The sequence below is a fragment of the Thermobia domestica genome, chromosome 3, assembly GCF_964235325.1.
Source record: "Thermobia domestica chromosome 3, izTheDome1.hap1.1, whole genome shotgun sequence".
Lineage (NCBI taxonomy): Eukaryota > Metazoa > Arthropoda > Insecta > Zygentoma > Lepismatidae > Thermobia > Thermobia domestica.
Window position 1 is genome coordinate 127,117,547 of NC_137456.1, and position 13,891 is coordinate 127,131,437.

The window sequence follows — 13,891 nt, forward strand, 5'->3', positions numbered from 1 at the left end:
ACTATCGATTCGGCACTAATATCGGTCATTTCTATATATCTCCTTCATGCCCCAAGTTGCGGTGCTGAATTTGGTTTTAAATGGGTCGAATGTGTCACTATTCATCTTAATGACCCTGAAAACTATGGATTTGACACTAATATCGGTCAGTTTCGATCATTTTTTACATGTCTCTCCCCCTCCTCCCCCTAAGTTGCACCGTTAAAGTGAAATTATAAAAAACTTTCCGGGCCAAACTTCATCTGTGTTGAAAATTTGATCGAGATCGGTCGGGTGGTTCAAGAGTTAATAACTTTTATTTATTTTTATATATATATATATATATATATATATATACATATTATCTATATGTTGCACCGTCAAACTGAAATGATAAAAATCGTCCAAGGCCCGAACCTTATCTATGTTGAAAGTTTGAGATCGGTCTGGTGGATCAAGTTTTATTCATTTTTATATATTTCCTTCCTTCACTCCTAAGTTCTACCGTCAAAGTGAAATGATAAACTTCCCAGGCTCGAACCTCATCCATTCTGAAAATTTGATTCTCAGTCTGGTGGTTCAAGAGTTATTAACTCATGAACATAGTCACTGTTATTTTTATTCACATTGATTTTTGTACATCTACCCCTCCTGTACGTTGCTTCATCAAAGTGAAATGGTAAAAAGCAACCCAGGAAAGAACCTCATCTATGTTGAGAATTTGAACGAGATTGGTCGTTTGGTTCAAGAGTTATTAAGTTTTATTTTTTTTATAACTCCCCCTCCTCTAAGTTACACCATCAAAATGAATAAAAAACACTCCCAGCCTCGAACATTATCATAGGGTGGATTGATTTAAATCACTGATTTTTTTAAAAAAAATAAAAATCGTTGATTTAAATCAAATTCCAAAATAAATTAAAGTGAAAATAAGTAAAATCCCGTTTCTGTTCTGTTATTTCGATTATGGGAGAGAATTATAATACAATAAGACCCAAATGTATGTATAGCACAGTATGAAAACGAGTGTCATGCAGGGGATGATTAAGGAAAATCCCGTTTTGAACGGATAACTGAGGAATCCTGCTTTCTTCATTTTTTTTTTTTTTTTTAAATCGTTAACTATTACAACGGGGAAATCACCATAGCCATTTAAGACCAAAATTCTTTTGTGTGCGCGTCTGTTCCCAGATGATAGGGGCGTATTTAAAGGGGTCCAATTATTTTTTTTAGATTTTATAACTTTAGGCAAAATGTACGTATTTTATATGTATTTCGTGCCACAAGCTAGTTCAGATTTTTTAAAAACATGTCCCTGCTAAATATCAGTAATTAAAAAAAAAAAAAAAAAAAAGTGTCATGTTGATAAACATTGCTGTACTTTTTCCTTACTGTTTCAACCCCCAATACTTTCATTTAAGTGGTGTATGTAACACTTAATACTAATCTAGGAGAAAGATTTGATTTAAATTTTAAAAAATCGATTTAAGTAAAAAGAAATCAACGAAAACTTTTTTAAAATAAAAAAATCATGATTTTCCCCACCCTGCTTATCAATGTTGAAAATTTGATCGAGATTGGTCGAGTGGTTCAAGAGATTAGGAGTCTCAAACAGTCACTCTCAGTTTTATAATATAGATAAATTACGAATTGAGAACATACATCTGTCTGTGACTTCGGTCAGAATTTGCCTGGAGGCACTATCCAAACTGCGAGTGTATTTACGTGAACGACTTGTGTAAACATTTATCACACTTTCCACATATACCATTTATATTCATCACCGAATTTGACCAGAGTTGCATTTGATTCCAAGTTACTGAGAATCTCCCATGTACTGATATATATAACATTATTTCTCTTCCTCCTAAAACAAGGCCATGTATTATAGTTTATATGTAGTCTGTGGGTAAGGGGATGAAATACTAATATTCTTTACATCATTATGTTTGAAGCGAGAAAGCAAACCGGCACAATTACTGAAGGCAAATTCTATATTTTCCTCCCTAGAACATACAAACATCGTAATATAGATGATAATCCATGACAACTTGGATTACACGACAGTGTGTTCTCTATTTTTTTTGTATTTATTATGATTTTCGTATTTATTGAATGAAATTATTCTATGGGTCTAGGTCACATATGCCACATCTCAAAATCGGTTATAGGAGCTTGGAATTACGTCAGAGAAATCTGTCATACAAGCCACATTCACATTCAATCATAGCCGCCACATCACACAAAAGTTTATATAACACTGGTCGTACAAATCATCAATCGTAGATGGCAACGAACATGGAAGACATACGTGCAGTATTGCCAGAATATAAATGTATTGTTCCTTCGCAAAAACAATCTCATACACTAGAGTCCAGTTTAATCTAATTTGATGGCACCGATGGTGATTCGTTCGAAGAAAATTCGGTTAAACAGTAATAAAGGTTATTTATAGTATATATACGGTACTGTATATTTGTACACAAATCTCAACTGGCAGGTGTCTCTTGACTTTTACAGTACATTACGTGTGCTAAACATGGAGTGGGTAGGTACAGACAGCGCATTGTAACAATGAACTCTGTCTCTGATAACTGTTAGACCAAAACAAATACTGTACTCATTGTTTTGATAAGTCGCGCACGACCTTTTTAATTCGGTACCCGGGAAATTCGATTAAAAGGTTCTGTAGTGTACTTCAAAAAAGGCCCTTCTATTCCAGGTTCTATATTTTCACTGCTACCATAGATAAATGAGTGTTCCATAACAGACTGCTCATTGTTCTACAGAAACAGCCTTCAAATGTAATAGAAACTTGCCACTAATAAACGACAACTACTAGCGATGCTAATCTAAACTTATCTCCATCAAAGTTTTACTTATTTAACAACAAAACTTCGACCACAGAATATTTCCTAGTGATTGGGAAGACATAATTATGATAAGCATGAAAAACAGCCTGCAATTATTGTGCCTGTGTGGCTCCCGTGTCAGTTTCAGTTTATGACTAGTAGGTCAGTGGCGAGTGGCTTACCTGCAAATTTCCTTGTGTTTACATTTGTTCTGAAACTTTTTATTGACTGATTAATTTAACTTCACATACCTTTTCAGCAGTGGCTTAATATGGGACTTATGACATCCTACTACTACTACTAATTTCTATCCATGAATTAATGCCCTATCGAAGATTGAACCCAGAACTACCCGCGTTTAATGCTGTAAAATTAAATTATGCATGTGTGGTTGGGGATCTTAATTGCTAGCAACTCTTTCACACATTTAATTTCTCCAATCTTAAATAACGTGTTTCTTTATTCCTCAATGTGTGTATCTTCCCAATATACTGCGAGCTTTAAAAATCTCATTGCGCAGTTTTCAAGTATTTGTACGATTTAGCAAAACAGCCGGAATTTTCCAATTGTAATTTTTGATAAAGAGTAACAAAATGCACATGAAGCTATAATTTACTTGGAAAACATTACTCCACGGTACCGTATTGTGATTATTAAAAATTAGACAAAATTATATTATTATTTCTTTGAATGATACACTGTTGTGAAAGAGGAAGATTGAAGAACACGGTTTTTAAGTATGGACATTCTACTGCCTCCTGAAGTTCAGATTTGCCATCTTGCCCTCAAACTGATACTTTTTTCCTGTCCAGCAGCATACTTCCTATATTTGTAATTCACCCCATTCCTAATTGATTATTTTAGTTTTTTTCTGTTTATGCGAATATTTAGCAGGGCAAAACTCATAACACAATGTATGCAGGAAGTTTATTTTTCCTTAAGCTATTAACCCTACAAATTCAATAAATAATTTAACGTCTCATGTTCTGTAGGCTAAAGATAACTCACAAATACAAATTCACAACAACGAACCTCAAAAAAATCACACAATATAACGTTGTACCAAGTTCGATCCCGTGAAGAAAAAAAATGTCCAACGCGTACGACCTGTATCTGAAGAGATTGATAAATTTAAGCGAATTATTGTGAAAGAATGGAATATAAAGTGTGAGAAAATGTAAGAATCCAGAAAGAACATGAATAATATGGTTTTCACCATGAAATCAAATAGGCTGGTATCAAACCACGGATCCATTCACTTAGGTTAGCGTCCTATCCCTAAATCGATGTACTTTCTAGTGGGGACTTAAGATCTCGCACAAAATTGTATCTCCGCATATTATGCATATTAAACTAAAACAAAAACAAAAACTTAAGTTTTAACTAATCCTAATTACTAACACAAACTAACGATTTCAGAGGGTTGTGGAAAAAGCGAAACCAAAAATTAAATTACTACAATACCGATACAAAACATTTAAAATAATAAAATGGAATAAAGATTCACGTGAAGATTTCATTCATATACCTAAGTCGAGGATAGTATATAATCCAGATTGCAAACAACTCACCTGAGATTGAACATAAAACAATTGCAGCCTCGCGAGAACAAAAACTAAGTTTAACAAAAACCAGATCGGTGAGAGCAGGAAAACTGTCACGGTGCAACGCTTTCGCAGAAGGATAACTGTACTCGGAATGCAAACTGCGCTGAACGAGCAAAATACCACATCACCATGTGAAACTACACTAATGTAGTGTCAACCACGAAAGAACAGGAATGTATTCAATCTGGCAATGCTAAGTGTGCGGCACAGTTTTTCAACCATCCTACCTTAAAGACAATACCGATCACAATTACCTAGCTTGAAAGAAACTATTTACACCATGACTACGATCAACATAAACATTTGATCACATTAAAACAAATAAGTCTTGAATAATATGCTATTTCCAAACAAGTGAACTATTGTAACTATCTAGCTTTAAAACCATCTGTACCAATATCAATGAGTAAAATTTGGTCAATGTAATCGCCTCTCTATTATTTCATAAGTGATAGAGTGATGGCCGTTCAGACTGGAAGTGTAGTAGAATTCGCACGGTAAGCCGGAGACCTAAGTTCGATCACAAAGAAACGACTGCTAATCGTATCATATGAAGCTTTTGAGCCTTCATTCCAGAAGGAAGTGATCAGTCATAACCACCTTTCAAACCTTTGGTCATTTTATCTAAATTTTGTAGTAATCGATATTACTATTCTTTCAAGACTATTCTTCCAAGACCACTATTCTTCCAAGACACGGTCAATCATAACTAACTCGTTTTAAAATAATGTACAATATGATCTCTAATACAGAAAAACTTTGGATCAGAGTAGCTCCGACACACCTGGAAAAAAACAGCTAAGAAAAGAAGGTGGTAAGTGGAAACACTAACCTTAAACGTTAAAATATATTAACTACGGTTGTATCACACATGAATTCTCGTATGAGTACAACTTTTCAAAATCCTGGTCATCCACCTCGTTAAAAAGGCACACCTTGAACATACATATGACAATTTTAGCTTGAATTAAAAAGCCTGAACAGTTAAATGACTTATATTTGTTTTTTTCATTTACTTCTTATAGAGTACAGAGCTTCTTTGAGTGGTCAAAACTATTTAATAAACAATACCTAACATGACAAAATTATTCAATTTTTACCTTAATCAGCAATCGAGCTACTACTTAGTGCAGATGTTATAGATTACCAGAGAATTTTGACAGACTACGTTTGTTAAAATTACTGAAGCTTCAGCTATTATATATATGTGATATATATAAATGGGACTTGCTGCTTGTTACGATAAACTCGAGATTTTAGTTTCAGGAGCAGTAGTCATGAACTTAATAATTACAAGGTTCCCACAGATTTTTGTGAATTGTTTTCCCTGACTGTCCCTCAGAGTCCCTGATTGATTTTTCTGACAAAAGTTTAATTCTTCCGCTTTTTAGTATCCCCAGTAGACACCTAAACTAAAGACAAGTTACTAACTTCATATAAAATAGATCGGCCTAGAACATATGCGTGACCCCATATATTTTTAATCAGTCTATGCAATACGGAATTATTTCATGGTGTAACTCCAAAGACTGTCATTACATCATGACAAAGTTTACATCGAACCTGTGAAAAAGTATACTCTTTGAAATTAAAAAAATAATAATCATAACCAGTACATCTGTATTCAATTTATGCGTGAGCATGCACACATGAACTTATGTAATATGATTAACACTACCAGTCATTGAGGAGTTTCATGGTCTAGTTCCGATGACTATCATCAGATCCGCGAGAGCATACTTCTTCAAACTAAAAGTAAATTAACAAAACTGGCGCGCCTACGTCACAATTATGTATAATCATACATGTTCAGGATGTTATTGTTTCTAACGGTTTCTACAATTCAGCTCACATGAATGTTGTTTTCCTGCAAGCAACTAAACTAGTTTTTAAAATTATTACCATTGTTTCCCTCCCATACCCGTCCATTATAGTATGAAAACTGTCAGTCAGAGGGGTTTCATGGTTGTTAGATCCTTAAGAAAGGGTCTTTCCTAGTAAGACAGTGAAATCGGCCCTTGATCCCAATTGGGTCGCTATTGGCCCAAAAGGTTACCCTTGACCTAAAACTACATAAAAAAAATTGACCCCCTCCCTCCTCCCCTTACCAAAATATCGTATCATACATGCTCAAAATTTAATATTTTCTAATTTTGGTGGGGATGGTCGAAAAATTTTGAAAGTTCCACAGATTGTAGATACTATCTAGATGTAAATGTGCAATCTTTTTTTCAAAACCATCGATGCGGTTTTTTTTTTTTTGCGTGTTGAAATTTTTAAAAAATTGTAGCAAATAATTGGGGGGAGAAAACGTCTCTGATTTTTTGGTTAAAAAATTTGTTATACCCTTAGGTACAACATACTGTATATTTTTTCGGGGCCTGAAAGTGATGGCAACATTGTCAAAAACTTGAAAACAAACATGTTTTTTTGCAGTTTTCCCATCATTTTAGGGACCTCAAGGTGAGAGCACCTTCAAACAATCCTTTACCAAAGTTCACAATCATCATTTCTCTTGCGTTCCTTTCGCTTCTGTCATTCTTCGGCTGCTTCGATTGTGTCCATTTCGGAACAGAAACACCAAATGTCTCCGTAACAGTGCTTCCACTTCAACGGACTCTTGCACAACAAAATCACAAAGCTCGCGGTAGAGAGCGCTACCGATAGAGCGTCATTGTGTGGTCAGTGAAGCAAGCACTGATAGATACGAGGAGCGACGCGAGGTGTGTGTAACTTCGTTGTGCAAGAGTCGGTTGAAGTGGAAGCACTGTTACAGAGATATATTTGGTGTTTCTATTCCGAAACGGACACAATCGAAGCAGCCGAAGAACAACAGAAGCGGAAGGGACGCAAGAGAAAGGAAAATTGTGAACTCTGGCAAAGGATTGTTTGAAGGGGTCTTCAGCGAGAAAACTGCGAAAAACACGTTTGTTTTCAGTTTTATTTCTTTTGGACAATGTTGCCATCACTCAGGCCTAGGAAAAAAAAAATACATGTTGTACCTAAGGGTATAACAAATTTTTTAACCAAAAAATAAGCGACGTGTTCCCCCCCCCCCCCTTCCAAATTTTTTCTACAATTTTTTGAAATTTTCAACACGCAAAAAAATAAAGAAAATACGCATCAATGGTTTCTAAAAAAAAATTGCACATTTACATCTAAACGGCGTAACGAACATCTTGGCATTTGAAGGCGGCGCTCCAAGTTCCCTTTAAATGCTGCTAGCAAATGAGAGGCCAGCGGTAATGCCACGTTTTTTTTGCACACATCCACGTCTATTCCCTGTCACCTGATCGTGCTGTAGTTTGTCTGCTTAGCCATAGCCACACCCCTTTTCCACTTGGCAACGTCGTGTCAGTGCTTGCGTTTTATTCGTTTAGATGAAATGCCAAGATGTTTCTCACAGGCTTAGATAGTATCTACAATCTGTGTAACTTTCAAAATTTTTCGACCACCCCCACCAAGATTTAAAAATATTCACTTTTGAGCATGTATGATACGATAATTCGGTTTTATTATTATTATTATTATTATTATTATTTTAAAGTAGTTTTAGGTCAAGTGTGACCTTTTGGGTCAATAGCGACCCAATTTGGATCAAGGGCCAATTTCACTACCTCACTAGGAAAGAACCTTTATGTGGAACCATGCGAAAAGAATCATCTTTCAAACGAAAAAAATAAATAAATAAAAATAAAATAAAATCGGTGCATCTTGATCATACATGCGCAGAATAAAGTCCGTACGGTTTTTACACTGCATTGAGGTGTTCCATGGTTTAGCTCCAAAGACTATCATTATATCCTAAAATTTATCTGGAACCACCGGGAAAGTATGCTCTTTGAAACAAAAAAATAATCAAAATCGGTGAACCTATATCTAAATAATGCGTAAATACACACGTAACATATAAACAGGTCGAACTGAGAAACATTTCCTTTTCATACGTCGGTTATAAAAATATATGCATCTCAGCGCAGATCAGAGACATTGCACATTGTCTAGATAAGAATTCAAGATGCTATCGCTCCACTGATTTCAAATTTAAAAACTTAACCACAAATCATGGCACAACACCTTGATATACAGTATCGTAATGCATCTGTACTTTATTATTCTGCGTTATTATGTTGCATGACCTCCGAACTCCAAATAATTATTTCAAAGTTGCCTTCATTATTGAGAACAACTGCTTAGTTTCTCTGACAAAGAACTCTGCAATATTCCTGACAAATCAAAGTGCCGGAAATTTCCTGATTTTTCAGGTCTGTGGGAACTGAATTAATAATCATTCTTTGAATAATCGCAATTAATGAAGTTTAATATTGATTATTGTTTGTATTTCTGTAAAGTAAGTGGTATAAATCAAGGCTTTATCTCTCAAAGACAACGTTGATTAGTAATTGGGTATAGATAACGCAGGAGTATTCCAATGACAAATATTCGCAAACAGCTGTATTAATAGGAAGCTGTAGTCTGTTATACAATATTCAAATTATTCTAGATCTCTCGGGTAGCCTATTCTAAATAATACTTGTCTTCGATGAGTGTGACACTGATTTTGTACGAACAATCACTTGGTCAACCAAGAAAGAAAGAAAGAAAAAAAAAACTGTTAAACTAATATAAGGCCTGAGAAATGTTTAAAGAGGTTTGAATTCCTGTGGATCTTTCTGAACGTAAACATTATCACGCGCAAGTTATTGCATTCCAATTTTTGAAAAGAAATTAACATGACACGCAAATCTAAAAATTGGTGGAAAAAAAAAAAAAAACTGAACTTTTGCCCCCAGCATACATTTGCCAGACATTCTACGCATAAGACAAGAATTTATGGTTACAATAAATTATAAAGCAATGCATTTTCAGATTTAAAAATGAAACAATCTGATTTATTTTGCGCTATACTGTACAAACGATAACAAAATATACTGACACACATTTCTCATGTTGGCATGTTGACTACAAAAAAACGAACACACTATTTCAACTATGCCGGAATAAATATCCACAGAAACGGCCTAACAATCTCTCAATCTTGATTGTGGTCTGTGTAGCACACATGTCACTATTAAAGGAAGTTCATACGTCATTCCACACATCACCAATCAATTGGTTCAAAACCATCCTACAGGAAACGCTGAAAAGCAAAGAAACTGCTAGAACAACGGGCTTCAATGAGAAATTTTGATATTACTTTTACGAAATTAATCCAGTGACTAACTCAGGCCACCACCTGATTGATAGCATGCATAATTGTTTAGAATGATATGAGGTCATTACGAAAAACATAACACGGGATTGATTTATGAATCAAAAAACAAAATGCGGACGTACCAATTCCACTTTATACTATAATCCATCATAAAAACCACGAATTTTCTTTCTTCAAGTTTAACATGAATTATTTCTCTCCGTACTACACTGAATTTGTCCAAGTAAAACTCGTGCCATTTTACTTTCTTCAAAAATATGTCAAACAATACGGAAAATATAATATCTGGAAAAGAAGATATGCTGCAACTTACATTAGAAAGTACTTTAATATTTTAAATTTACTTTCAGTTTCCCGTCATGCGATTCTGCCTTTTGGTTACGGAGACTACAAACGATCAATGATAAATAAGAGGTGAAAAGAATAATACGTAACACTCCTACTTTTGAGGGGGATTTAAACCTGTAATAGACACGTTTTGAGATTACCAGCCAAATGCCTTAGACTGCTCGACCACGCCAGTAGGGTAATAAAGCAAAGAAATGTCTACTAAAATTACGTTTACTGCAAATAAATACGTAATGGGATATTAATGACTTTCTCATGTAAGCAGGACATAGTTCTTAACTAAAAATTTCACAAAATATATCCCGTCCTAAGACAGAATATTTTTCAAGTTTTGATTAAGAACTTTTGTTAATTTATTTCGAAGTAAAATGGCACATTCCCGACTCCCTAACATAATATAACCTATCCAACCACCAATCCCGGTATAAAGCCAACACCTACCTCCTCTATTCATTCCTCCTCTGGGAGCACCGCCTCTTTTATAGCCACTGTTGAAATTATTGTTGCCAAAACTTTCTCGCTGATAACCATTCTGGTAGAAATTATTCCCCTCTTGTTGGTTACCACCGCGGTAATTATTATAACCTGCATAAAGAAATTACTACAGTGTAGAAACAAAAAACGTGATAAAATACAAATGTACACTCATGTCCAAAATTATTGTCGCATATCTATAACGGTCTTCTTGTAAGAATATAATTTGATAATGATTTTGCAGATTCCTTTTAATACTGTTACAATGTGTATAATCAGGAAATGTACATTTGTGGTATTTTCACAGGAAAAGAGTTATAAATTCGAAAATTATAAGTAAAATAAAATGTTGCTAAATGGACAAGAATTTTATTTTCCTTTTATTGTTCTTATTTACTGCTCTTTTGACACAGTACTTGAAATTTGCCACATACATCTGTTTGCCGATTATACACATAATAACATTATAAGAAATAACGAGTGAATCCGTTATCAAATTACATTGCTAGAACAACATATTTATAGACATGCGACAATAATTTTGGACATGAGTTTACCTAACAAATAAAAACAGCTGTTATGCAAACAGCTATTATGCATATACCCTAAGTTTACCATTGACATGTTAACATACCCACGCTTTTACTACTATTTTACATTAGGATTCATATATTTATATTGCAATTCTTCGTTAAGTAATTCCTTCGGGGAATATTGAATGATGAACAGAACAATGGATATCCACGATTCTTTAAACCGGATAAATACTCACAGCCTTTACAGTACATTTGATACAACTTGTCCTTTCTGACAGTTGCTTTCCTGTTTTTTTCTTTCCTGCATGTGGTCATAATCAGGCAAGAACTGTTTCTATAGCAACGGCGCATTCAGTCAATAATAGTGGCTTATTTCTCTCGTTCTGCAATGGTGAACATTCCACCCTTTCCACACGTTGCCAATTTGAATATAAACAAATGCACATTGTTTTAGTCGAATGTCAACTTTAGTGAAAACATTCCTTTTAGTTCTCTTTTGTGCCATTTAATTTCATGAAACAGATTTATTTGCAGTGAATAATTTCGTGTTTCAATACCCGACGCAAAAGCTGACAACGCAGCATTGATCACCACGTGCGCGCAGCGAGCTATCAAAAAGGGCAAGTAGTATCAATTGCAGTTTAAGTATTATAATCGAAACGACAAATTTAAAGCAAACCCACTTAAAAATTACCAAAGTTTGATAATAATAATAATAATAATAATAATAATAATAATAATAATAATAATAATAATAATAATAATAAAATGTTCACATCTCAATATAATTTTTAAATTATATTCTAGTACAAAACTGCCCACAATATTGAACTCAAAATTTAAAATCAAGACTCAACAAGGCCATTCCATACAACTAAACCTACACTCCTCTGGGGATAAATACAATACTTTAACGCAGGTAAGTCCGGCACATTTTTGTTTAGATTAACAACCATTAATCCCTTTATATTACCTGGGAATACTAATCGAATGACAGTAATAAAGGTGGATTCGGAAATTGTATCTGCTTCAGAAAGTAATCTTTCTATTAGAACTTCCAGGGCGCATTAAGATTTGTCAATCATTATACAGCATGTCTGCGGATTATTTACGTCAGTATTATGAAAAATACCAGGTATAACCCCGCTGGGTTAGATCTGAATAAGGAAAGGAAAGGAATAAACACTAATAAGAGTCGAGATTGAGATTGGGTGAGTTTTACTGTCAAAGTCTTTGTGCACCCGTAAATGTCTGGAATTCAGTAATAAGTCTGCCACGAAAGACAATACAAGAGGGGGAACACCAAACTCACTGATAAGAACATTAGTAAAGTAGAATCACAATGCTGGTAGAACATAAGGGAGATAAAAACTTGAGAGATCATTCGATGGTAACTTCTGAGCAGTATTGCCAAGTCTGCTCGGAGAGAAATTCAGCTTAGACCTGAGCATGAGGACGATGAACTAGCAGATGAATTCTCTGCCCAGCTCCATAGGCCGCACACAATGGCGAGTCTTTGCCACGAAGGAGAAATGAATGTGTTAAGTGTAAATTTCCGATGCGAGGTCTAGTTAGAATTCGTTCCTCCTGTTGTCATAAACTCGTTTGTACATTATTTTGGCTGTATGCGGCTCAAGCAGTTTAATTCTCTCTTATTTTAAAAGAACTGTCACTTGCAAGCAGGCTACGTTTCTGTGTGTGTGTTCTCGCTCAGAGGATGCAGACCTACTGGCTTGACCTTGGCCAGCGCTTCTCCAGCCAATCACAGCTCTGTCCGCTCTTACGTCACCCAACACGAGAAACTCACGCGAACAGCGAGAACTAAAGATAATTGGCGGTAGGCAGCACTAATCGGCGCGAAGACAAGGACAGGATAACAGCTCAAGAAACCCTGCTGCAAAACATAATCTCTCAATAATGTAATCTATAATTGTATCAACATATATTTCATTATATAGAAAGAATCAATATAAAAATCTTAGTGTAATACCCAATACCTAACAGCAGGGATGTAAGATGCTTAATTATTAAAATTTTAAGTCCATTTGTGCGTATTGATTGTGATTTGCATGTCGTATCCTCAAGCCTCGTGGTAATCAATTTAAGTGCACGGTACTGAAAATAATTCTTACTTATTGTTTGTGGTGTTTATTATCTTTCGAAAAATATGATGCTGAATCTTTGGTGTGTAAACATATTTAAGGTTGTATTTAGAATCTTTGCTTATGTGTAGTTGGCGTTGAAAGGAGCTATTACTTATAATAACTTGTTTCATCGTCAACGCTCGAGCAAACATCCTATTTACGACTATCTAATGTAATGTTTGTTCTATTTGGATTACCATCCTATGGAGTAAACGTTATACTGTCGAGAAGATCTTTAGCTGGTGATCCAGACAAAAAGTGCAGGTTTAAGTACAAAATTTATTGTTTACACTTCTTGAACCATTTGAGCGGCCAGCCTGATGTAACTGAACAGAATATCGAACGCATATCCGTGCGGGGTACGGGGAGACTGAGCTCTCTTCCTTCGCGGGCAGCAACTTTCGCTGCACGGTCTACTACTTCATTACCAGCTATGCTAACATGGCTTGGAACCCAACAGAGTTGTACCGCACATCCCGATGCGAATAATCTATGACATGATCTGGACAAAAGGATGTTTACACATCAAGGAGGCTACTCAGGGCCCTTTGTGAGAAACAGATTCAGATCTGCAGCAATATAACGTAAAGTTTGTAAAATTGCACCTAGCTCAGCAATGAATACTGAAGAAAAGGTGTGCAATTTAAAACCATAAATACGGGTAGATGTTAAAGAAATCCCACAGAATCAGCATTTATGGAATCAGTGAAAGATTAGGGTAATCGTGAAATTGCTA

At 35.1% G+C, this 13,891-nt stretch overlaps 1 protein-coding gene across 2 annotated transcripts in view; it reads right to left on the reverse strand.

Annotated features, from left to right (window-relative positions):
- Positions 1-13,891, reverse strand: part of LOC145680718 (uncharacterized) — a 64,554-nt gene that overhangs the window by 9,279 nt on the left and 41,384 nt on the right. Inside the window, exons 7-8 of one of the 2 annotated variants that reach the window (XM_081751654.1) lie at positions 10,443-10,586; positions 9,329-9,578 (exon numbers count right to left, since the gene is read on the reverse strand). In XM_081751654.1, the coding sequence (XP_081607780.1) occupies positions 9,556-9,578; positions 10,443-10,586 (167 nt within the window). In that variant the 3' untranslated portion in view covers positions 9,329-9,555. Of the gene's footprint in view, positions 1-9,328; positions 9,579-10,442; positions 10,587-13,891 lie in introns of those variants that run through there. The other variant, XM_081751653.1, reaches the window with a different exon arrangement.